Source organism: Microcaecilia unicolor, chromosome 6 (assembly GCF_901765095.1).
Source record: "Microcaecilia unicolor chromosome 6, aMicUni1.1, whole genome shotgun sequence".
Classification (NCBI taxonomy): domain Eukaryota; kingdom Metazoa; phylum Chordata; class Amphibia; order Gymnophiona; family Siphonopidae; genus Microcaecilia; species Microcaecilia unicolor.
In genome coordinates, this window is record NC_044036.1 from 115,422,343 (window position 1) to 115,449,166 (window position 26,824).

Below are 26,824 nucleotides of genomic sequence, written 5' to 3' on the forward strand. Positions count from 1 at the left end.
CCAATTTCAAAAACATTTGTCTTTTTTTTTTTTAGAGTATGTCCTTTGTTATTCCTCCGTCCATGCGACAGCAGTTGAGGATGTCCAAAATGAGGATGTTTCTGTGAGAAGGACATCCATGCCTTTGCTATGGCTCTAACACCCTCTTTATTTAGATTTTGGATCACAAGTAGCAGCAGTGGGATTTAAACTGGCTACCTCTGGATTGTAAGACCAGTGCTCTAACCACTAGGCCACTCCACGCCCTTGAAATTTGGCCATCCCTGGGGGGGGGGGGGGGGGGGAGGTATGTGTGTGTCAGCGGAGGCATAATGAAGGCGTGGACATCCTTCTTGCAAACATTTTGGACGTCCTCAACTGCCCTCCACGAGGATGGCCAAATTTCAAGGGAGGGGGGAAGAGTGGCCTGGTGGTTAGAGCACTGGTCTTGCAATCTAGAGGTGGCTGGTTCAAATCCCACTGCTGCTACTTGTGATCCAAAATCCAAATAAATAAATAAAGAGAGTATTGGAGGCATAGCAAAGGCATGGATGTCTTTCTCACAGAAACATTCACATTTTGGATGTCCTCAACTGCCATCACAGGGAAGGACATCCTCAACTGCCGTCGCTTCCCCTCCTTAGAAAGGAAATCATGTGCAAATGAGCTAACAGTGAGCAGCTCATTTGCATGCAATCTTAATGCATGCCTGTTCCTTTCCGGATCGGTAAGGGAAGGCCTTTTTACATTCTTAGTGGGACCAGTGCACTACGAATGCTGGCTCCTCCCACAACCAAATGGCTTGGATTTGGTCGTTTCTGAGATGAGCGTCCTCGGTTTTCATTATCGTCAAAAACTGTTGATGACCATCTATAAGGTCGACCTAAATTTCATGATTTGGGCGTCCCCGACCATATTATCGAAACAAAAGATGGACGTCAATCTTGTTTTGATAATACAAGTTGCACCACCCCCGTTCGATTATCCCCCTCCACGGCTCTTAAAGAAAATCACTTTTTGTTCCAAGATCAGTTTTATTTACAGACATCCGGTATAGCAATGGGTGCCACATTTGCGCCATCAGTGGCAAACCTATTCATGACTGCTTATGAAGACAGGTTGGTTACAATTAATGTGTCCACAGAAAACTAACATAAAAACATGGTTATGCTACAATGATGATGTATTCTTGATCTGGAGAGGGGATGATTCAAGCCTAGCATAGTTCATAGAATGGCTCAATAACAGATGCATTGAAATACAATTTACTTATGAAAGTTCCATCAATAACATTCATTTTCTGGATCTCAATATACAAAGACATGGCAACAATTGGAAGATTGCTGTATTTAAAAAGACAACAGATAGAAACACACTTTTGCAGTATGGCACTTGTCACCTGAGAACCTTAAAAAACAGTCTTCCATTTTCTCAATTCTTGAGGTACAGAAGAAACTGCACGGAAAAAATTGACTTTAAGTCACAAGCAAAAAATCTCATACACAATCTGCAGGACAGGGGTAATATCCTTCTGCAGTCGTTAGGAAAGCATACACTAGAGCTAAACATAGCAAAAGAGGTTACTTACTGATGGACAGACAAGTTGGTGTGAATGATGACAGTTTTGAAACATTTGTTTTGAAATTTTCTAGGGGTGGTGAAGAGGTGGGCAATATCATCAGAAAAAATTGGGATATTGTACAGACCCATCCTCCATTTGCAAAAAGCAATTTACGCATAGCGTTCTCTAGAGGAACAAATTTAAAAGAAAGACTCAGCCCAGCGCAATTAAAATTGAACTTTACCGGACCAAGAGGCCACTTTAAGTGTGGCAAATGCAGCACGTGTGGCATCACTACAGAATGTGATGAATTCACCAACCCAGTAGATTCAAAGAAATATTTGATTAATTCCCATACCAACTGTCGGTCGGACCATGTTGTTTATATATTGCAGTGTCCTTGTCAGAAGTTCTATGTAGGAAAAAACCACCAGACAATTGCACGTTCAGTTATTAGAGCATAAATCATGCCTGAAACATAAACAACTGGGTTCCCCCCTAACAACGCATTGCAATGTCCCCAAACATGAATTTTCACAGTTTCACTGCTTTGCAATTGAACAAATTAGATCGGATATCAGAGGAGGAAATAAAGCTAAGCATCTCCTGCAAGCAGAGCAACGTTGGATCTTTAGGTTAAAATCTTTGGAACCTAAAGGTCTCAACACCATGATCCAGTGGGCCACATTCTTTTAAAACACTCAATGTAGGGTGATATTCTTTTAAAACATTTCAACCAATGATCTTTTCTGTGCATTAATGAGCATTTATATAATCAGGCGCCGTTTTGAGCAGACTGCTTGAATAGCGGCGATAGAAGCTAAGAGACTTTTCAGTAAGTATGTGCGATATTTAATTCTAGGAAATGCTACAATGTATCTTGTGAATGTTATAACATATCTTTTATATGGATTTTCAGTAATAGACCAGCTACCGACATATCGGAGGTTGGCTTACCATTGTGGTTCTAATTCACAGATTTCAATATCAACATAAGCTAAGTAAGACAAGATGTCTCATTCCTTGATAAAGCCTAAACTGTGAAACGGGGCCCCGTCAGATGCATAAGATAAGTGCTTTATGCTTTGCTATAACAAGTACATGACTAAATCCTAAATAAAGTTGAAAATAATCTGGAGGGTTTTTTAGCCGATGAAGAACTCCACCCCGTATGTCACATAACTAGAGGTTTCTTTGACCTGGGTTACAGAGGCTGTTTTCTCCATCTCACATGAATGATTATTACCAGGTTTACTTATTTATTTATTTATTACATTTGTGTCCCACATTTTCCCGCATAGCAGTAGGCTCAATGTGGCTTACAGGTTCCAAAGAGGAGAGTACCAACACCAGGAATATATACAGAGTGGAAAATAGAGTAACAGTAGGTGCAAGGAAGCTGATAAGGTTCCGGAAAAGAGAATACAACTCTGGGACGAATATATAGTAGCATATAGAGAAAAGTAATCCCAATGAGGTTGATAAGTCTCAGGGGATGGGACTACAGCTTCTAGTGAGCAATACAGAGTAAGATAAGGGTAGAAGTAGACTTAATTATAACTGGAGTGGTCAAATTCGTACAGTTTGAAGTAATAGAATTATGTGGAAGGGGTATTGTTCATTTCTTAGAACGAAAGATGTGATTCATTGTTCATGAATTAATAACAACAGTTTACTCACTAAATTCAACTTTCTTCCCCATACTTATAACATATGATATGAATGTGGTATATGAATATTTGATGCTGATCTGTCTTTTGTCATTTTTGGGACACAGACTATAGAGGTCTGCCTGGCACACTTCCCAACTAGTAGATTTGCCTTCAGAGCCCACTCTAGCCTATCCTGATCTGTTTTGCTGTATAGGGGACACAGGCCGAAGAAGCCAGCGTAACATTGGCCTTACTTTCTCAATGCAGGAGTTGCTGTCAAAGAACCACTCCTGCTCATCATAACACATCAAACCAAAAAAGTACAAGGAGTCTTCAAAATGGGGGCGTCAACTCAGTATTTTATTGATCAGACCTGACACGGTCCATGTTTCAGAAAATCCACCTGTGTCAATGGTCTTAATATAAAATATTTAAAACCTAGATATACATGAACTAAAATTCACAAAATCAGAAATCAAATGAAACACATAAAAATGAAAATGCATATAAGCTGATACAGAATACATGAGTTACATGCAGATTCTATTTATTTTCATCTGCCATAAGCACATTTACCCTTAGCATCATCTATTTGTTAAGTTTTTTTATCCACCATAAGCACACCTACCCTTAGTATCACCCATTTATTATGCTTTGCACGTTTGTCTTTCATTGGTTTTATTCACTTATTATTTATTATACTACACACTTTTTGTATATAGCTTTGCAATGTATTATGTATTCTGTATCAGTTTATAAGCATTTTCACTTTTATGTGTTTCAAAATTAGATTTCTGATTTTGTGATTTTTAGTTCATGCATCTTGTTCAGCCCTATACCTGTTCTGCTTATCAGACATGCTGCAAGATGCAGGGCTAAACCTTCAGGGTGCTTGTTTCCCGGATAAACAAATTTGGGCGTTGCCCAATCCTAAAGATCAAAGGAAGAGATACACCATTAGCCAATCATAAATTTGTTACAGAAGCTTATTTATTGTAAATATGAGAATAGACATCTAATTGCAAACTTGCCAATTACATAAGTAGTACATGCAAAAAGAGTCTCTTTCTTCCTGTGAGAGGAACTTGAGCTAACTCTGAAGCAAGCTGCTGCTTAGAGTCAGAAGAAGTTCCTGTTTCTATTTTAACAAATCATTTCTTATATACCTATATACTATTATATATTATATACCTATATACTATTAAGAGTACTTAAAATCTAATCTTTCTTGGGAAGAGGAGCATGAAGGAATGTTTGGTCCTTCTTGCAGTAAATGATACCTGAACTGCCCCTAAAACCTGCAGGGCTTGTGCTTGGTTTTGTTGTTGTTGTTGTTTGTTTGTTTTAATATACTTTAAAGTATCACCCCTAATTAACTAAATAGGTCAATTTGTAAAGCCAGGTCTGCCATTTTTTTTAAATGCAATATAATTCACACCATAAAAGCCAACTTTTCAGAAAGATTGGGGGTGCTAAACCCATCACAAGTGATCCCTTCTTGGACAAAATGAAGACATCTGCTTAATATTGGGAGTACCCTAGCACCCAAAGAGCTGGCACTCATGATAAGCACCAGTCTATGGATAGGCAGAGGTGCCAAATAAATGTATATACATAGCCACCAGCTGGCTATGTATATAGCTAAGTGATTTCATCTAGGATTGCTTTTTTTATGGGTCTAACTTAAACTGCTTAAGCTGTGGCTAGCGCCTGTGTATTGCTGCCATAACTCTGTCCCACTCTAGTCAAATAGTGCCATGGTGTTGGTGTTTAGAGGGATTTTCAACAATCCTATCCCAGTAATGCCATTGAAAATCCACAGATAACAGATTTATACATTTACCCTGGTTCATAAAATTATCTACGGCGAAGCCCCAGGTTACATGAATGACCTCATAGACCTGCCAACCAGAAACACAACAAAATCAGCACGAACATATCTAAATCTTCATTACCCAAGCAGCAAAGGACTCAAATACAAATCAACGTATGCATCCAGCTTTTCCTGTTTAAGCGCACAACTATGGAATGCCCTGTCAAAAATAGTAAAAACAACATACGACCATATAAACTTCCGGAAAGAACTAAAAACAAACCTGTTCAAGAAGGCATATCTCACCGACCCAACATAAAAAAACAGAGTACCTGCAACACAACACAACCAAAGATTGTAATGGACACACCCCAACCTCCCTCTTCCTCCCTATGTTCCCAAATACATCAGCCATACATGAACCTTATTCTACCACAATAACACCTTGTATTTGTTCATACCGGAACTGGCGAATGCCATTACGGTACCATGTAAGCCACATTGAGCCTGCAAATAGGTGGGAAAATGTGGGATACAAATGTAACAAATAAATAAATAAAGATACCTTAATTCTAGTCATATGTACCATGTCTTACATCTATTGCTTCTACTGTTACTCCTCCTCCCCTTTTCCTGTTCAATATCTGCTACATATTATTTTTGAGATACCTTGTCCTGTTTCACCATTTGTGACCACATAAATCACAACCTCTTGGGCTACACATGGACACTCTAGAGCTTTATTTCTTTTCTTCAGCCCCTTCCTGTTGCTGTGTTAGCATTCCATATTTTAATTTCTGCTGACATAGCTTGCTTTTTCCTAAATCACACAGCTAGCCAAACTCTGCTTCACAGAGGTAGCAAAGGCCAAAGCAGCCATCTTAAGATAGCTCTGATGCCAGGGGGAGCAGCCATCTTAAGTGTTCTCTATCTCCAGCAGGTGAATGGGCACACTTTTCAGCCTCTGGTTCTGAGTTCTTTGTTCCTGGTCCAGTTAGTCAACTGGTCCCCAGATGAGCTTTGAGGGTGACTTGAGTCTGCAGAGTCATAGTTGGAGACCCATGATGCAGGTGCGGTAGCACCGAAACACGGCCCGTGTCAGGTCTTTCTTTAATCAAGTTCACTATTAAAGGAATTTTTTTAATGAACAAACTGTGTCTCTTCTGTTTTTAAAGGCCCTTTGTGCTCTTTTTTCGGTGCAAATACATCCATCTTAGAACCATTTTTTAAAGGAAAACCTCAATATTTATCCTGTTTGACAATGGCTATAGGATGAGTCTTTTTTTTAGGTTTTTTGAAAATGCCCCCCTAAGTATTGTTCCCATTCCCCCAGAATGGGAGAAGAGACTTAGGGCTCTGTTTACTAAAGTGTGCTAACATTTGCAGCATGCGCTAATGCTAGAGACACCCACAGGAATATATGGGTGTTTCCAGTGTTAGCACTTGCTAATTTTTAGCATGCGCTAAAAACGCTAGCGAGCCTACAGCATGGCTTAGTAAACAGGGCCCTTAGTAAATCAGCCCTTGAGACTGTAGACAGGGAAATAAATACCTACTAGGGATCTGAATATAACTTGCCTTGAGTTATTAATGAAACGTCATAAGCTAAATCCTAATAAATTAATATATTCTGAGCAATGCAAGATTATCAATTTTCTAGTAAATTTAGCATCAAAGTATTTTTTAATATCCAGTATGCACCTAACACACCTAAGACACTTCTCATACAATCTACCCAACATCCACCCATCTAAATCCTCTTCTACCTCAGCTTATAATCAACTGTATTTAAATCATGTCTTGACTCTATCATAACCTTACTCTGTAAGCCACATTGAGCCTGCAAAAAGGTGGGATAATGTGGGGTACAAATGCGATAAATAAATAAATTAAATAAATAAATCTCAGAGTGCCTGCTTACTGCCTTTTTCCATTGGTATAAGAAAGAGTGAGGTGAAGAAAAGAGGTGCTCAGACTGGGTGACCATTTTTGTTTGTACCCATTCTTTGGAGAGAAATCCTGTAGGAATGATATGTTGATATCCATCTGTCCTATTTTTATCTCCTTATGCATGTATAAAATCCTACCGGGAGGAAATCATATGTATAAAATCCCACAGCCAGGAAATTGCAAAAAAACTTCCATGATTGGGAGGAGATGATAACAAGAATACATGGCTGGCACACAAACAAAGACACCCCACTCCACTCCCAATATGGGCTCAATCACAAACATATCCGGAATTACTGCTAGTGCTCATGTCAAAATATGTATTGCACCAAACAGTGCTTCCTTCTGGAGTACATAAGGTATATTATGCATAAGCAACATATACAAATGTGCTCAGTCTCTGATCATCTCTTTTTCCATACCAAGTACAGAATAGCCACTTGGCACTGATACTTCTGGTAGCAATGGAATTTCTTATGCTTTTCTACTTTACCACAGATTTAAGTTTTGGGTCAAATAAACATTATTAGATGTAAAAAAAAAAAAAAAGAAAGAAAACTGCTGGTGCTACTCAAAAATAGATTTAAGATTGTGGGTCAAATAAAGTGCAACCATCTTCATTTAATTTTCTTCTTCATAGTAGTCATTTTATTCTGAAGGCTGAGGCCTTCACTGTGAGTTTCAGAATCTTTCCCTGCAGCGAGAGATTCAACACATTCAGTTTTTTGAAGAGATCGCACAGGCAGGGGCATAGCCAGACCTCGACGTTGGGGGGGGGGGGGGTCCAGAGCCCAAAGTTAGGGGGCACATTTTGGCCCTCCCGCCGCCGCCGCCTTAAATACCTTGGCTGGCGGAGGTACCCAACCTTCCAACTGAAGCGTTTGTCCATCCCTGGTCTCCGCCGTATTGCCTGCCTTGCTCTTCTCCTCATGTCACATACACTACACACTCATTTTAATGAAATTGAGCATTCTTGAAGTGTCACGCATGCTCAGTTTCATTAAAATGAGCATGCACATGATGTGAGGGGAAGAGCAGAGCAGGCAATGTAGCGGAGAGTTGGAGACCAGCGCTGGACAAATGCTTTAGCTGGAGGGGGTTGGGGATCCCTGCCAGCCAAACTAGAGACCCCAGAACCAATTTAGGGGGGACCCAGGCTCCCGTGGCCCCCTGTAGCTACACCAGTGCACACAGGTATCCTAATTTTGACAAAAAAAATCAGTATCCAAGATGTTTTTAGCACACTCCTGTTCTTCTTTGAGATAAGAGTAGAATTCTTGTCTTAATTCAAACACACAGGACAATATATTGCCACGGGAGGGCCATCATGAGCTACAGTAGTACAATAATGTGTGCTCAGATCCCATATTGTCACACTGTTTTTTTTTTTTTTTAAACCTTGCCTTCTGTGGCCTAGTTTTTATGAAGTTCACCACTTTCAACACACTTTCTATGACTAGGTTCAGTGGAGGACTCAATTTAGAAACAAGGGCTTCCTTGCAGATTATGTAGTGGGTCCACAGTGTATCAACAGCTTTGCTTATTACTGCCTGCAATCCTCCATAACAGCCAGATATAGAGTGACCACCATCGGTACCAGTACTAATGCACATAAAAATGTCAACAATCTCAAACAAGTCTTGTGCCTATATACCTGAGGTGATACTTTTAGAAGAGAAGGTCTTCCACAATTTTATCACTATCTACGAACCATGTGTAGCAAATTGACTGAGCATCCTTGTTACTGTCCGTCGCCTCATCTAGCTGTAATCTAGATTCTTCTGCTTTCATTTTTTCAATTAGCTGATCATTGAGGTTTTCAGCCATGTGTTGGATTCTACGACTGATCGTATCGTTGGATAAATGTATCTTTGAAAGCAATCTTCCCGTAGATTCACCAACCATAATATTAGCCCTATTCACTGCAACTGGTAAAGTCAGTTCTTCTGCGATGGTGTTAGACTGATTACACTTTGCAACTCTAAATCCCAATTTGTATTATGCTATCAAAGCATTTCTTGATATTGATGTTTGTTTTAAAAAATGTATATTTTTTTTCTTTCAATTCTTTTAAATGTCTTGTAAAATAACACGATTTACTAGCCATGTTAGGATGTTTGGTCTATAAGAGGCGTTTTAGTTGGCTTGGATTCATGCACTCTGGATCCAGATTTTTCAGACATACTACACACTGTGGATGTTCTTCATGATTGACGTATACCGAAGTAAAACCAAAATCTAGATAAATATCATATTTCTAATATTTTTTTTCTTCACAGCTTTACCACTGGTCTGTGGTTTGTCTTCCTTTCCTTCAATCCCATGCTTCTTGTTCAAAAATCTTTTGTTCTGCACAAATCAACAAAATAAATTTGACAAATGAATATATATGTGAATGCATATAAATGATAACCCAATTAAAGACTAAAGAGAATCCACATACGTGGAGAACTCAATAGATCCCACGGCACGTAAAGTGTAAACAAAAAGGTGGGAATATGAGCAGTCTATCCAATAATTGGACCTGAAGTTAAGTTTAAAATAAACAAAATTTAATAATATTCAAACAAATAATAATAACACAATTGCACATTAAAAATGACTCGACACAACGTTGTGTTTCGGCTGGATGGCCTACATCAGGAGTCTATAAACAAAAACAGTAAATAAATCCATGAATAAAATATACATAGATATGATATGCAAAAAGAGGAACAACTATGAGATATAAGATATCATAAAACATCAAAAGCATAACCATGCTAATATAAATGTTTCTTCGTCAGCTGTTTTGTATGAGCACATTATAGGCACAGCATGAGCTATCGTCAGTGTCACTGAATGAGCACACTTAGGGCTTTACTTGGCTGCAACTCAATATGTGACCACACATTTTCTCTTGTTTTTTTTGCAGACCATTTTTAAATCCTTGTCTGCACTTCTCATTCGTGACTTGAGTTCTCACATCACTTGATGATCATATTTTATCATCGTCATTAGCCACAACGTTAGTTTGTTTCATTAACATCCATGTATGTACATATAAAACCATGCTTTGTATGCATTTACATAATTTTTTGTGTTTGTTATTAGCATGATGGCATTTGAGATATGCCATATTTTATATGTCTTTCATTGTTTTGGTTCATATAAGATTTTTATGTGTGCAACCAGTCAGGAATATGATTTTTTTGATCTTTTGTTTCTCATATTAGTTTGGCCATTATCTTTGTACTTGTTTTCGTATCTGCATTTTTTATAAAATTCTTAATGTGCAATTAGTCAGGAATACGTTTTTGTGCTGCTTATATTAGCACAGTAATTATTCTTGTGTTTGTCCCTTTTGGACATTATATTATACTCTTGCATATCCTGTTCTTGTATTTATTATTATATTTTTTTGCTGTTTGTATTAGCACAGCAATCATTCTTGTGTTTGGTCCTTTTGGACATTATATTATATTCATGTATATCCTGTTTATGTATTTATTCTTTATAACTCTCCTCTAGTACTTTTTTTGAACATTATATCAATGTATATCCTCTTTATGTATTTATTTTACAATTTAATCTCCATTGATTGAACACTGAATTTATGTATATCCCTTTTTTCGTAATTATTTTTATAATATTTTATCTCCAGTTTTTTTCGTAATGATTTTTTAGTATATTTGATCTTCAGCATTTATATTAGCATGGTTATGCTTTTGATGTTTTATGATATCTTATATCTCATAGTTGTTCCTCTTTTTGCATATCATATCAATGTATATTTTATTCATGGATTTATTTACTGTTTTTGTTTATAGACTCCTGATGTAGGCCATCCGGCCGAAACACAACGTTGTGTCATTTTTAATGTGCAATTGTGTTATTATTATTTGTTTGAATATTATTAAATTTTGTTTATTTTAAACTTAACTTCAGGTCCAATTATTGGATAGCCTGGCTCATATTCCCACCTTTTTGTTTACAACCCAATTAAAGAGAAATACAGATAATTATAGTGAACACCCAGCACCATATATAAATGAAAAAGATTAAAGACTTTGCCAGTGGTTCTCTGTAATCAACCTACTTATACAGCCAGAGTTCCATGTCACAGTTTCTGAGTGAGGAATGAAGGTAATATCCCGACCTACCCATACAGCCAGAGCTCCAAGTGACAGTTTAGAAGAGCTGGGGACAGCGAGATTTAACTCGGGAGAAACACACACACACAGCCCTTGCCTATCACTACACTTTCAGGAGGAAGAGAGAAATAAACTCGCCAGCTACCTCCTCCGTGTATGAACTGTAGTCTGTGTGGTTAGGGGCATGCAAGGCAGAGATTGCACAGGCACCCAACTTCCTTGCACTGGTAAGGAAATAAACTAATCTGCTTCATTGAGGAATAATACACTATATGCAGCTGGGATATATCCTTACAGTGCACTGCAGACTGGAATAATTGGACTGACTGGATCAGCCAAATGGTCTTTTTCTGCCATGAGATACTGTGTTGTATCTTGTATACCACTGTGAACAAAGCTGGGCAACTTGCATGGGAGACTTTCCAGTTAAAGAGAAATGGTCAGTGTTCTTTTAACCACAGCTGCTCTGTTTGTAGCCTTCTGTCTGCAATCAGGGCCGCTCTTTGCCCTCTGGTGGCAGCATGGCCTGGGATTGGCTGCTCTGTTTGCAGAGTACCCGTTCCTTGCCCTCTGTGGTGGCAGGGCCTGGGATTTGTTTCTCCATTTACAGCCTTCTGTCTGCACTCAGGGTCACTCCTCACCCTCTAGCTGTGGCAGGACCTGGGATTCATTGCCCCTAGAGGTATCAGCTCTCACTGTGGCTGCTTCCCCCACCACCACCACTTAGAGGCCAGCTGCATGCCGAGGGCGGGCAGGAAACATGGCGGTGGTGCACGTGTTCCCTTAATACATACCTCCCTTCATGGCACCCCTCTTGAGTTCACAGGGTGCTGCTACACACAGGGAAGCATTGGCTTACACAGTTTTCAGTGGATGAGACATGCTACTTTATAGTGCCTTTCTGTATAAAGGTAGAGGGGTAAAGGGCCATAGACTTGATATACTGCCTTTCTGTAATACAACCAAAGTGATTTACATATTCTATGCAAGTACTTTCTCGGTTCCTATTGAACATCAGCACATCACACCCAGAAATGAAACATCTGACTCATTCCGGTTCTATGCTACAGAATCTGCATTTTTTCAGAAGCAACAACAACAGCAATAGGGAAGGCAGTGGGAGGGAGGTGGGGAAGATTATGGTTGGCTTAGCCTCCCCAAACCTCTTATATTTGGTGCCTATGGCTAAGAATATATGTAAATGACCAGATACTGACATATATGTGCACATATATGCATACATAGAAGTATTCCAGCAATGTGCTATTCTATAAAATGGCACCGAAATTCGATGGCATTCAATTTGATGGTGGGTGTACACACAGGTAGAGTCTGGGCAGAGCAAATATATATGCACATAAATTACAGAATACTATTATGTGCATATATTTTTAAGCAGTTCAGACATGAACATTTACACCAGCTTTATGGCTGGTGTAAGTGGTTTTACCTAAATTATACACGTGCATTTGTGCTGATATGTTGTTATTCTGAAAAGGAAAGTAGACATCTACTTTCCCATATAAAATAGGCTCCAGATAAGTACCAGTTCATAGAAATGCCTTCCAACTGTGTAATCTGTGTCTATAAGATCCATTCTGCTTTAAGCTCTTGCAACGTGTAATCAAGGTATACACTAGTTCTTATAGACTACCTGGGGAGCATGAAGGAGTTTTATTGTTTTTTCAACCAATTGGCTGAGAAACCTTTGTGGTGAGTATATGATGCCAAAACTATTTGATAGTACAAGGATTGCAAACGGATTGATAGACTGGTGCTGCTCTCAATGGAATATGATATTGCTGGTAATTTTGATGGTGCTGGCAGTGCTATTCTCACATAAAAGCTATTGGTAGTAATGCTCCTGTGGATGATGTTTATTTGGCACTTCTTTTAGAACTGATACAAGGAGCTGTGCCTACAGCTGTGACTGAATATTAACAATTACTCATTAAACTCTTTCAGGTGAGCTCCAGTTCAGGTTGGTGAATGGCTCTAATCGCTGTGTTGGAAGAGTGGAAGTGCTTCAAGATGGTCAATGGGGGACTGTATGTGATGATATGTGGGGTCTAGAGGATGCCAAGCTGGTGTGTAAGCAGCTGAATTGTGGTCTTTCTGTGTCAGCACCAGGACAGGCTCAGTTTGGTGAAGGGACAGGTCCCATATGGCTTGATGACATTGACTGTGCTGGAAATGAGTCTCACCTCGGTCAGTGTAAAGCAAGTACTTGGGAAAAGCACAATTGTCTTCATAGTGAAGATGCTGGAGCCATTTGTTCAGGTAATTTAATACAGCAAAACAGAGAGGGATTCAAAGTACAAGACAAGCAATACAAAGCAAAAAATACACCAAGGGCCTTCAAAACTGGAACTTGTCCTTTATTCAGTAGTGTAAACTGATGCTGTACATCATTAACCTGACGTGGGCTGTGTTTCGGCACTCAGTGCCTGCATCAGGGGTCACACTCTGCTGGATCACATGATATATAAACAGGCAGCAAGAACCAACTCTCCTTCGAATCACTCCTTCTGTTCCAGGGTTGCTCTGCGCTGTGGCACCAGAGCAACCCTGAAACAGAAGGAGCAACTCAAAGGAGAGTTGGTTCTGGCTGCCTGTATACATATCATGTGATCCAGCAGAGTGTTACCCCTGATGCAGACACTGAATGCTGAAACACGGCCTGTGTCGGGTTAACGATGTACAGCATCGGTTTACATTACTGATTAAAGGACAAGTTCCTGTTTTGAAAGCCCTTGGTGTGTTTTTTGCTTTGTACAGGCAATTTAATAGTTATTAATGTGATCTTTGGAGGATGCTGGAAATGTTCATTTTGTGTTTCCTGTGTTTACGAGAATATTTATTATTCGGGTTTTTATGGCCATTTTGTCATTATAGCAACAATGTTATGAAGAGTGCTCCCTTTTTGCAAACATATGTACACAGCTTTAGTCTGTTGTGTAGTAAAGGCAGTATAATAAAATAAAGGAAATTATAAGCTGTTTCCAAACAATGTGCCCTCTGTTGGAAAGAGTGCACATTCTTTCCAAAAGAGTATGTCCTCTTTGCAAATAGTTGCATTATATGCAAAGACGCTACAGTTTTCAGCAAAGGAAAAAAACCCTAAATTTGATTTTTTTTTCCGCTCATTTTAGTTTAATGACATGCTACAACTTGGGATATGTCATTAACATTTCCCATGTCATTACAAATGATAGCCCATTCCTAATGCAGGGTACAGATGATGAATTGGTATCACCAGTAGCACTGACTGCATCTAACTAAAAGAGTTCAGGTTCACTTCTTTTAAAAGAAAAATTTAAGTAAATGTAATGCCCATGAAAACCTTTACTTGACAGCAGGGGACTCTTATCAGAGACTGACTCCGTTCTACTACCTGCACTAAATATTAGTGAAATTTTATATATGCTTCTCTGTACATACCAGCTCTCTATGAGAACTAATATGATGCTATTCTAGGCTTAACAATGTCACATACAGTTGAAATAAATGCCTTTAATATGCTACAAACCTGAATATTATGTAAATGTAAATAAATATTCTCATATGTTTGTTGTGATTTCTTCTTTTCATGGAGGTGTGGCACTGAAGGATGGCCCTACTTTCTGTGCTGGACGAGTGGAAGTGGTCCAAGGGGATCAGTGGACAACAGTGTGTGGCCGTGGCTGGGATTTACAGGATGCTTTGGTTGTGTGTAAAGAGCTGGGTTGTGGATTTGCCATATCCACGTCAAGTGAATCTCAGTTTGAGCAGGGAACGGTTCCCATTTGGCTGTCTGATGTTACCTGCAAAGGAACAGAGTCTAACATCACCAAATGTCTGGCCAGTTCTGGGAACAAACAAAACTGCAGCCATGCAGAGGATGCAAGTGTGGTGTGTTCAGGTAAATTCCTTATTCCTCTTACATGCTATGTGGTAGAATGCAGAGATTTTTCAAGGGGTGTGCCAGCATCTTTTCCATTGCCTATTAAAATTAATCCATGGTCTGCAAGTATTAATGAAAGAGCCCAGGCTTTGCACATCTCAGATGCACACATAGAGAGTGTCCTCGATGGCAGAAGCAATGTCTTCAGCTGAATTCTGCAGCCCCACAGGAAAATAGGGAAATGTATGCTGCAGCCTGCAAAATATGAGACACAGGCTACAAAGGCTAAGCGGTCCAGACAATAAAGGTTAAAAGGGTTTTTTTTTTAAAGATTTAGTTTAGTGATTTGAGTACGCCAACTTTGGGATTCGTTGCCAGAGAATGTGGTAAAAGCAGTTAACTTAGAAGGGTTTAAAATAGGTTTGGATAATTTCTGAAAATTCCATAACTCATTATTAAGATGGACTTGGGAAAATCCACTGCTTATTTCTAGGATACACAAATCTATGTAGGAAGAGCAAATTACCACAACAGCAGTGTGTTGTTAGTGAGGGGACGTCTCATACAGTCACGCAGGCACTCTAGGTGTCTAGCTTATATTAAGCCTCTGCACTTGTGACATGATATAATCATTGACTGCCCCCAACCTCCAGTAGTGCACAGTATTTGCTTATCGTGAATTTACTAATACTAAATTTTAAATGTACATATCTTTATGCAACATTGTGTCCACATCACTTTTTTTATAATAGTTTTTCGTACACTGCCGTAAAATTCTAGATCTTCAAAGAACTATATCGCTGTTATGGTGAACTTAATCAAAAATGCAAAAGCATTGTCACAAGTGCAGAGGCTTAATATAAGCTAGACACCTAGAGTGCCTGCGTGACTGTATGAGACGTCCCCTCACTAACAACACACTGCTGTTGTGGTAATTTGCTCTTCCTACATAGATTTGTGTATTCTACAACAGTATTAAGGCAGAACGTAGCCAGTTTTTTCTTTTGTATTTCTAGGATAAGCAGCATGAAATCTGTTTTACTGTTCTGGGATCTTGCCATGTACTTGTGACCTGGATTGGCCACAGTTGCAAACAGGGTACTGGGCTTGATGGACCTTCGGTCTGTCCCAGTATGGCAACATTTATGTTCTTATGAATGTGAGTGTGCAGCATCTCTGATGTCTTTATGTTTTGCCCAGGACAGGAGGAAGTGCATTTCTGTTTCTATTTCTCCAGTGTTATACTAGTAAGGCTTGATACAAATTTGTATATGTGAACAAAATGAGGTGTCTTGTGAGCCTTGTAGTTTCTGATTAGGGCTTTCTAGCATTTTGGGTTGTTCCATTTGCAATACAGTCTTTTCCTAGACTCTATGGCTGGTTCAGAGGATGTTATTGTTATTGGGGTGGGTCCATCAATGGGCATTTCACCCCTTAAGGATGGTCCTGCATCTGAATATATACATGATTTTTTTTTACTAGAAAAAGCCCAAGTGTCACTACAGGGTTGCAAAGAGTGGCACGTGCCATCCCAAAAAAATAACTTGCCACCCTTTTCTCATCCCAGTTTCAGACAATGTGTACACTTTCCATTCTTTGATCAAGTGCTGTACTTGGTTGGGTCTCTTTCTCACCTGTGGTTGGATATATTAGTGCGCCTATATGCATGTGTCTGTGGATTTTTAAAATTTTTATTCCACTTCGGAGAGATTTGATTTAGCCCCAGAGGTCCTCTGAGCTACTCAGATTCTTGGCTGGCTGGGGCTCCTTTTCCTTCTCATGTACTGCAACAGAAAAGTTAGGAGGCACCACATACATATACATGTATGCACATCATATACTCCTCCGCCTCCTCCCCCTAAACCCCCTCTTTCCTGCCCCGAATAGGTCACTACCACCAGGGCAGTATAGTAAGGTAAGGGGAGAGGAGGATAGGAAGCCCTTAGGGGGGGTGTGATGGGGGTGTGTGTGAAAGGGGTGGGGCTGTATGTGACAGGGGGTGGGGTGGGTTGTGGCGGGGGCGGGGTGGGGGCATGGTGGGGCGGGGGCGATGCATATGCCCTCTTTTTGGGGGGGAGCAAATATGGTAACCCTAGACCTTGGGAAGCTCTCCCAACTTCCAGAGCAAGGGATGCTGCTTCAACCTATGATTGACCATAATAAAAAGAGGCATCCTTTGTAGGGAAATTTATTGGCATAAATATCAAGCCCAGTGGGAGTAGTCTTGTCTTTAGCTCATTCTCCGAGCATTGTACCATTGTTGCAAGGGGAGAAGCTTGGCTTTTGCTTCCCACACTGATATGCATCTATTAGAAGGGAAGAGGGCCAACCCCCTCCCCAATTTGGGTCTTTTTACCAATAAAATAGTCCAATCTAGAGTAGGTATTGGTGCATGCAGAGTAATGCCTATAATCTGTACATCAGGGGTGGGCAACCACAGTCCTCGAATGCCACAACCAGTCAGGTTTTCAAGACTTCTACAATAAATATGCATGAGATTGATTTTCCTGTACTGCTTATGTTGCTTGCGAATAGATCTCTTGCATATTCACTGTGGAAATCTTGAAAACCCAAATGCATTATGGCCCTTGAGGACCATGGTTACTCACCCCAGCTCTACAGCCTGGATTCGATTTGCTCCATATATCCACCATGGTCATCAGTGGAGGCTCTGATTCAGTTTTTTTCCTTTCATTTAACATAAATTGTGTAACCCCCTGCTTAAGGTGGTCTAGGCAACTGCCTAGATTATGTCCAGGATAGTTGGACAAGAGGGTTGCACACTATTATTTATTGATTAGGACCAGAACCAGGACTAGGATTACCTAGGAGGCTGGGCAACCCTTGCATCAGACATCACACAATGATGGAGACCACATCAGTTCTTTTTGCTGAAAACACTACTATTTATCATTTTTATAGCGCTACTTGACATAGGCAGCACTGTACACATTATATGCAGGTACTTTCTCTGTCCGTGGCTCACAAACTAAGTTGTTTTTTGTACCTGGGACAATGGAGTGTTAAGCGATTTGCCTAGGGTCACAAGCAGCTGCAGTGGGAATCAAACACAGTTCCCCAGGATCTCAGCTTACTGCACTAACCATTAGGCTACTCCTCCACTCCAGAATCTTTACTGTCCTTCAAGGGAAATCCATATGTTAGCATTTAACTTTCAAAAAGAAGACTACGATAAAATGAGAATGATAATAAACAAAAACAAATAAATACTTGGAGGAGCACTTGCAAAGGTCAAAACTCGACATCAGGCATGAATGTAATTCAAAAATACCATCCTGGAAGCTCAGACCAGATATGTTCCATGAGTTAAAAAAAGGAAGGAAGAAGGCCAAATGACAGCTTGCATGGTTAAAACGTAAGGTGAAAGAAGCTATAAGAGCTAAAAGAAAATCTTTCAGGATTCAATACAAAGTTCTCATGCATGCCTTCAAAACCTTTCACCTGGGTCTTCCGTCATATTTGTCATGTTTAACAATTCCTTATTCCCTTACACAATTGCTTCGTATGGTACTCCCCAGTCCTAAAATTGCTGAACCATGAGAAAATCTGACAGTGCTTTTATTTTTTAGCCCCTGTGTTCTGGAACAGTCTCCCCTAGAAATATGTGGTGAACTATCACTTCCCAAATTCAAAACGGCAATCACAACATGGCTATTCAGGCAGGCTTTTGGCTCATGGTTATGGCAGAGTTCTGGTGACTAAATTGTTACAACTTTGCCTTACCCTTCACTACCAATTATAATGTTCTATTATGTATTGTGTAGTCATTGCAAGTAGTATACCATTCCTTATTCTATTTCCCAGTTGGTACTTGAGTATTGCTATCCCAACAAATGTCTGAATTACTACTTTTATCCAATTGGACCTCAATGCTTCCAAGCTTGACTGGTCTCAAAGAGATCACCCTATGCTCAATGTTTAAATGAGCGGCCACGCTATTATTGGAGCTAATCTTATCATTGGTCCAATTTCAAAAGGAGCCGGTGCTCACCAGTTAATGTAACCCCCCCAAAAAAAAACCTAGGAGGAAAAACCATTAACCACGAGCCCTACGTCCATAAATATATCCTACTATTGAGAGAACAACACCCAACAAACAAATTAATAGAAATCTTTCACCCGCTGACTTTTCTTATTTTGTTAATATTTTCACTGACTTTCTTATTTGTACCCACATCAGTCAGTAACACTTCTATAGAGAATATTCAAACTTTCCAATACTTCACAGCTACAAGTACACTTCTCTTATTCAGTAGTGCTTCTTTTTTCTGGCAGGTTATTATATAGATGGTGAGTGGTAATTTCTCCTTTCAGCTAGCTCTCCAATACCATTCTTATCAGCTATTCCTGGCGATTTCTTCAGCTAACTATCCAGTATCGTTAATATCAGCTATTTCTGCCGTTTTTTTCAATTAGTCTTTGAAATCAATACCCTCAGATGTTCCTGCCAGCTCCTGCTGGTATTTTCTTTTTTCTTTTCCACTTTTCTAGCGGGCTGTTATATATAGCTCTCCGATACTATTCTTCTCGGCTGTTCCTGCCGAATTCTTTTGCTAGCCTTTTTTTTCTCTAACACTCTAAAGCCTCTATCGTCCTGCCGTTTTTTTTTTTGTTTTTTGCAACCGTGCTGTGCAAGATTCTCTCCAGATTCTCATCCTCAGTTTCTCCTCCTCCAGATTCTCATCCTCAATTTCTCCTCTTCACAAACTTCTCTACACCTGTGCATATTTCAAAACACAAGTAGGTGTCTGTTCCACATTAGAAGTTCCCTGACTTTGGAAAAACAGGTCCCTATTGAAATATCTTGCTTTTTTAACCTATCCAATGGGTATCCCCTTTGTAATAACCATTGTCTCAGACTTTCTGCTTGTATTTTAAATTCAGAGATAGCAGAACATTTATGATGATACCTTAAAAACTGAGAGAATGGTAAACTTCATATAAGAGCTGGAAGGTGACAGCTAGAAAAAAAACCAAGGTACTGCAATTCGCGCTCTTCCTAAAAATCATGATGGTGAAGCCATCACCTTCTTTCTTTATCAATGTATACAAAAAAGATATTTGACTAGCATGGTAAGTCTATGTGAAATGGATACAGAGATGGCATGAATTCAGCCATGTCACAAACTGCTGTAGAGTCTCAACAGATCATTTTTGTAATCAATCTACTACATTTCTTTGAAGGGGTGAACAAACATGTGGATAAAGCATGAATGAGAATGGAGTGGATAGAGCACCATTCACTGAAGAGAGTGTGTATGAACTTGAAAATCTAAAGGTGGATCCACCCCAGGATATTGAGGGAGCTCAGAGAGGTTCTGGCAGGTTCTCTTAAAGATTTGATTAATAAATCCTTGGAGATGGGAGAGGTTCCATGGGATTGGAGAACAGTGGACATAATCCCTCTTCACAAAAGTGGTGATAGGGAAGAAGCTGGAAACTACAGGCCGGTAACCCTCACTTCGGTTATTGGAAAAGTAATGGAAGCTATGCTGGAGGAAAGGATAGTGAATTTCCTGGAAGCCAATAAGTTGCAAGATCCGAGACAACATGGTTTTACCAAAGGGAAATCGTGCCAAACAAATCAGATTGAATTCTTTGACTGGGTGACCGGAGAATTGAATCAGGGACGTGCTATAGACGTAATCTACTTAGATTTCAGCAAAGCTTTTAACACAGTTCCCCAAAGGAGGCTCTTGAATAAACTTGACAGGCTGAAGATAGGACCCGAAGTGGTGAACTGGATTAGAAACTGGTTGACGGACAGAGGCCAGAGGGTGGTGGTTAATGGAATTTGTTCGGATGAGAGAAAGGTGAGTAGTGGAGTACCTCAGGGATCGGTGCTGGGGCCGATTCTGTTCAATATATTTGTGAGTGACATTGCCGAAGGGTTAGAAGGTAAAGTTTGCCTTTTTGCGGATGATACTAAGAATTGTAACAGAGTGGACACCCGGGAGGGAGTGGAAAACATGAAAAAGGATCTGCGGAAGCTAGAAGAATGGTCTAAGGTTTGACAATTAAAATTCAATTCAAAGAAATGCAAAGTGATGCACTTAAGGAGTAGAAATACATGGGAAACGTATGTGTTAGGCGGTGAGAGTCTGATATTTACAGATGGGGAGAGGGATCTTGGGGTGAATAGTATCTGAGGATCTGAAGGCGACGAAACAGTGTGACAAGGCGGTGGCCGTAGCTAGAAAGTTGCTAGGCTGTATAGAGAGAGGTGTGACCAGCAGAAGAAAAGAGGTTTTAATGCCCCTGTATAAGTCGTTGATGAGGCCCCACCTGGAGTATTGTGTTCAGTTTTGGAGGCCGTATGATGCTAAGGATGTAAAAAGAATTGAAGCGGTGCAAAGAAAAGCTATGAGAATGGTATGGGATTTGCATTACAAGACTTATGTGGAGAGGCTTGCTGACCTGAACATGTATACCCTGGAGGAAAGGAGAAACAGGGGTGATATGATACAGGCATTCAAATATTTGAAAGGTATTAATCCACAAACAAACCTTTTTCGTCGATGGGAAGACAGTAGAACTAGAGGACATGAAATGAGATTGAAGGGGGGCAGACTCAAGAAAAATGTCAGGAAGCATTTTTTCACGGATAGAGTGGTGAATACTTGGAATGCCCTCCTGTAGGAGGTGGTGGAGATGAAAATGGTAACGGAATTCAAACATGCATGGGATAAACATAAAGGAATCCTGTTCAGAAGGAATGGATCCTCAGAAACTTAGCCGAGATTGGGTGGCAGAGCCGGTGGTGGGAGGCGGGGCTGGTGGTTGGGAGGCGGGGCTAGTGCTGGGCAGACTTCTACGGTCTGTGCCCTGAAAATGGCAGATACAAATCAAGGTAAGGTATACACAAAAAGTAGCACATATGAGTTTATCTTGTTGGGCAGACTGGATGGACCATGCAGGTCTTTTTCTGCTGTCATCTACTATGTTACTATCCTGCTTATTTTCGAAGGAGAAGGCCAGCGATCTTCCGACACAAATTGGGAGATGGCCGGCCATCTCCTAAAACCGGCCAAAATGGTATAATCGAAAGCCGGGACGTGGCTACGAGATGGCCGGCTTCGCCCGATAATGGAAAAAGATGGCCGGCCCTGAGGAGCATTTCGCCGGCTTGGTCCATTTATTTTTAGGACTAAGTATCAAAAAGGTGTCCCAAATGATCAGATGACCACTGGAGGGAATCGGGGATGACCTCCCCGTACTCCCCCAGTGGTCACCAACCCCCTCCCACCCTAAAATAATTTCTAAATATTTTTTGCCAGCCTTTATGCCAGCCTCAAATGTCATACCCAGCTCCATGACAGCAGTATGCAGGTCCCTGGAGCAGTTTTAGTGGGTGCAGTGCACCTTAGGCAGACGGACCCAGGCCCATCCCCCCCCTGCCTGTTACACTTGTGGTGGTAAATGTTGGCCCTCTAAACCCCCCCCCCCAAAACCCACTGTACCCACAGGTAGGTGCCCCCCTTCATCCCTAAGGGCTATGGTAGTGGTGTACAGTTGTGGGGAGTGGTTGTTGGGGGTTTTTTGGGGGCTCAGCACTGAAGGTAAGGGAGCTATGTACCTGGGAGCAATTTGTGAAGTCCACTGCAGTGCCCCCTAGGGTGCCTGGTTGGTGTCCTAGCATGTCAGGGGGACCAGTGCACTACAAATGCTGGCCCCCTCCCACATCCAAATGCCTTGGATTTGGCCGGGTCTGAGATGGCCGGGTTCAGTTTCCATTATGGGCGAAAACCAAAGCCGCCCATCTCAAACCCGGCAATCTCAACATTTAGGTCGAGATTTGGCCGGCCCCGACCGTATTATCGAAACAAAAGATGGCCGACCATCTTGTTCGATAATACGGCCGGCTCTGCCCCTTTCTGGAGCCGGCCCCGGATATGGCCGCCCATAGAGATGGCCGGCCCCGTTCGATTATGCCCCTCCACGTTACTATAAAGGTGAGCTGATCAATATTGTGTATCTGGATTTTCAAAAGGCATTTGACAAAGTACCTCATGAAAGACTCCAGAGGAAATTGGAGAGTCATGGGATAGGAGGTAGTGTTCTTTTGTGGATTAAAAACTGGTTAAAAGATAGAAAACAGAGAGTAGGGTTAAATGGTCAGTATTCTCAATGGAGAAGGGTAGATAGTGGGGTATCACCAGGGTCTGTGCTGGGACCACTGCTTTTTAACATATTTATAAATGATCTAGAGATGGGAGTAACTAGTGAGATAATTAAATTTGCTGATGACACAAAGTTATTCAAAGTTGTTAAATCGCAAGAGGACTGAAAAATTACAAGAGGACCTTACGAGACTGGGAGAATAGGCATCCAAATGACGTTTTATGTGAGCAAATGCAAAGTGATGCATGTGGGAAAGAGGACCCTGAACTATAGTTACTTGATGCCAGGGGCGTATCTGAACTGCGGCGGTAGGGGGGGCCAGGGCCAGAGTGAGGGGGCACATTATAGCCCCCCCCCCCGCCGCCGCCGCTGCCATTGCCGATCCCCCTCCCCCCAGCTGCTACCATTTCCAACCCTCCCCCTCCGTTGCTTGCCTACCTTCGCTGGCGGGGGACCCCAACCCCCGCCAGCCGAGGTCCGCGTCCTCCTGCCGCTGCCGGCTGCCTTTGGTCCTTTCATTTGTCCATTGAAGCTGGCGCCGACGAAAGTTTCTTTTGAGTCTGACGTCGCTGCACGTACAACGTGCAGCGACGTCAGACTCAAAAGAAACTTTCGTCGGCGCCAGCTTCAATGGACAAATGAAAGGACCAAAGGCAGCCGGCAGCGGCAGGAGGACGCGGACCTCGGCTGGCGGGGGTTGGGGTCCCCCGCCAGCGAAGGTAGGCGAGCAACGGAGGGGGAGGGTTGGCAGCGGTAGGGGGGTCCAGGGCGAAATCTGCGGGGGCCCAGGCCCCTGAGGCCCCACGCAGATACGCCCCTGCTTGATGCAAGACTCAACATTAGGAGTCACCAACCAGGAAAAGGATCTAGGTGTCATTGTTGACAATATGTTGAAACCCTCTACTCAGTATGCAGCAGCGGCAAAAAAAGCAAATAGAATGTTAGGTATTAGTAGGAAAGGAAAATAAAACAAAGTTGAGGACGTTGTAATGCCTTTGTACCGCTCCATGTTACGATCGCACCTCGAATGTTGTGTGCAGTTCTGGTCACTGCATCTCAAAAATAATATAGTGGAATTAGAAAATGTACAGAGAAGGGTGACAAAAATGATAAAGGGGATGGGATGTCTTCCCTATGAGCAAAGGCTAAAGCGGATAGGGCACTTCAGTTTGGAGAAAAGACAGCTGAGGGGAGATATGATAGAGGTGTATAAAATAATGAGTGGAGTGGAGCGGGTAGATGTGAATCACTTGTCTGCTCTTTCCAAAAATACAAGGACTAGGGGGCACACAATGAAGCTACAAAGTAGTAAATTTAAAACAAATTGGAGAAAATATTTCTTCATTCAATGTATAATTACTCTGGAATTCATTTCCAGAGAATGAGATAAAAGCAGTTAGCTTAGCAGGGTTTAAAAAAGGTTTGGCTAATTTCCTACAAGAAAAGTCCATAAGCCATTATTAAGATGGACTTGGGGGAAAATCCACTGCTTTTTTCTAGGATAAGCAGCATAAAATGTATTGTACTGTTTTGGGCTCTTGCCAAGTATTTGCAACCTGGATTGACCACTGTTGGAAATAGGATGCTGGACTTGGCGGACCATCAGTCTGTCCCAGTATGGCAATGGATCACACCCGAAGTTGTAGGTGGGATTCAAAAGGATTTTTTTTTATATTCAAGAATGAGAACTGTATCTACCAAAAAAAAAACCCAAAACCCTGAAGTCATGACCTTACAGTATATTAAACTGGAAGAACAACTCCATAACCACTGTCAAAATATAAAAAATTGGGCTTTATAGAAAAGCTCACCTACAAGGCCTCTGATTTGTTAGATTAACCTCCAAGATAGCACATCAATTAAAAATTATATTCAGTTTTGGGGGTTTGTTGAATATCTACTGTGATAAAAGGATTTATTTAGCACAATATAGACAAGGAAATACAAGGTGCTTTGGTGGCAAAGTCACTATAGAAGTTCTATTTGTGTCCTTCATTCCATTCTCCCCACCAATGGTTCATCATTCAAAGACTTATGTGGTTGTTGTTTGCTTCTGTTCAGAGCAGAAGTAACTATTTGGGACTCCCTTTTCTCTACCCAGCTTCCATTGTTTTTTTGTGATAGGAAAACTGTAAAGGCAATTCTATAACTTGGTGTGTGCAGTTACAAGTAAGTAGTGCTTGAATTGGCATTTATGCATTCAAGTGCACTAAGCGCTATTCTATATGGGAACATATATGTACTACAGCCTGTTGCTGCAAGGGGGCATACATGTGGATGGAGTATGGATGGAAAAGAGGCACTTGTGTCTTGCAGCAATACAAAGGAAGGACCAGAGCAGACACTATCAAGTCCAAAGAATCTTTATTATAACGAACCTGACGTGGCCACGTTTCGCCAATTAGGCTCAGGGCCGTGCCTAGGGTCTCTGGCGCCCCCCTGCAGACTATCAGTTGGCAGCGGCGGCGCCCCCCCCCCCCCCCCCCCCCGTGAAAATGATCGCTCACCACTTGCCACACTGACAGGAATTGTCAGCAATATTCTTAGAAACAAATTGCTATACATTGCAAAATAAGATAGCAGATGTAAATTCTCAAAGTGGACATATTCCAAACACTAAAATGAAAATAAAATGATTTTTTTTCTACCTTTGTTGTCTGGTGACTTTCTTTTTCTGATCATGCTGGCCCAGTATCTGATTCTGCTGCTATCTGTCCTCTCCGTTTCCAGGGCTTCCTTTCCATTTATTTCTTTCCTTTCCTCCTTTCTTCCTCATTTCTGGTCCTCAGCTTCTGCCTATTTTCTTCATCCATGTGCAGTTTTTCTCCTCTCTTCCTTTTCCCTCATTTCATCTCCTTCATCTCTCTTCCCTCCCCTCTATGTCCAGCAATTTCTCCTCTCTCCCTGAGCCCTGCCCTCCCATCCATGCTCCTCTGTCCCCTGCCCCCTCCATTCATTCCTATCCAGCAATTCCCCTCTCTTCCTGAGCCCTGCCCTGCCCTCCCATCCATGCTCCTCTGTCCCCCTCCATTAATCCCTATCCAGCAATTCTCCTCTCTCCCTGAGCCCTGCCCTCCCATCCATGCTCCTCTGTCCCCTCCATTCATCCCTAATTCCCTATCCAGCAATTCCCCTCTCTCCCTGAGCCCTGACCCTCCCATCCATGCTCCTCTGCCACCCTCCATTAATCCCTATCCAGCAATTCCCCTCTCTCCCTTCCATGACCCCCCCTTGCATCCATGCTCCTCTCTCCCCTGTCCTCCCGCTCCCATGTCCCAGTTGGCCTGGCCCGCCCTATTCTCCCCTCCCCCTTCACATCCATGCTCGTCTTTCCCCTGCCCTCCCGCTCCCATGTCCCAGTTGGCCTGGCCTGCCCTCTTCTCACCCCCCCCCTTCGCATCCCTGCTCCTCTCTCCCCTGCCCTCCCGCTCTCATTGTTCAACTGCCCGCCCTCTTCTCTCCCCCAACATCCCTTTTCTTTTTTTTTCTTTTTAAATTTACCTCCGTGGCGGTCCAGCAGCGCAGCGTCATGAAGGAGGCGGCGCTCCCGACGTCTCTAGCCTTCCCTTCGCTGTGTTCCGCCGAAAGGTGGAACACAGCGAAGGGAAGGCTAGAGACGTCGGGAGCGCCGCCTCCTTCATGACGCTGCGCTGCTGGACCGCCACGGAGGTAAATTTAAAAGAAAAAAAAAGAAAAGGGATGTTGGGGGGG

General features: G+C 41.6%; 1 protein-coding gene across 1 annotated transcript in view; it reads left to right on the forward strand.

Moving 5' to 3' along the window:
- Nucleotides 1-26,824, forward strand: part of LOC115471580 (deleted in malignant brain tumors 1 protein-like) — a 339,289-nt gene that overhangs the window by 240,611 nt on the left and 71,854 nt on the right. Inside the window, exons 13-14 of the mRNA XM_030205253.1 lie at nucleotides 13,054-13,368; nucleotides 14,684-14,989. Coding sequence (XP_030061113.1) covers nucleotides 13,054-13,368; nucleotides 14,684-14,989 — 621 coding nt within the window. The remainder of the gene's footprint in view (nucleotides 1-13,053; nucleotides 13,369-14,683; nucleotides 14,990-26,824) is intronic.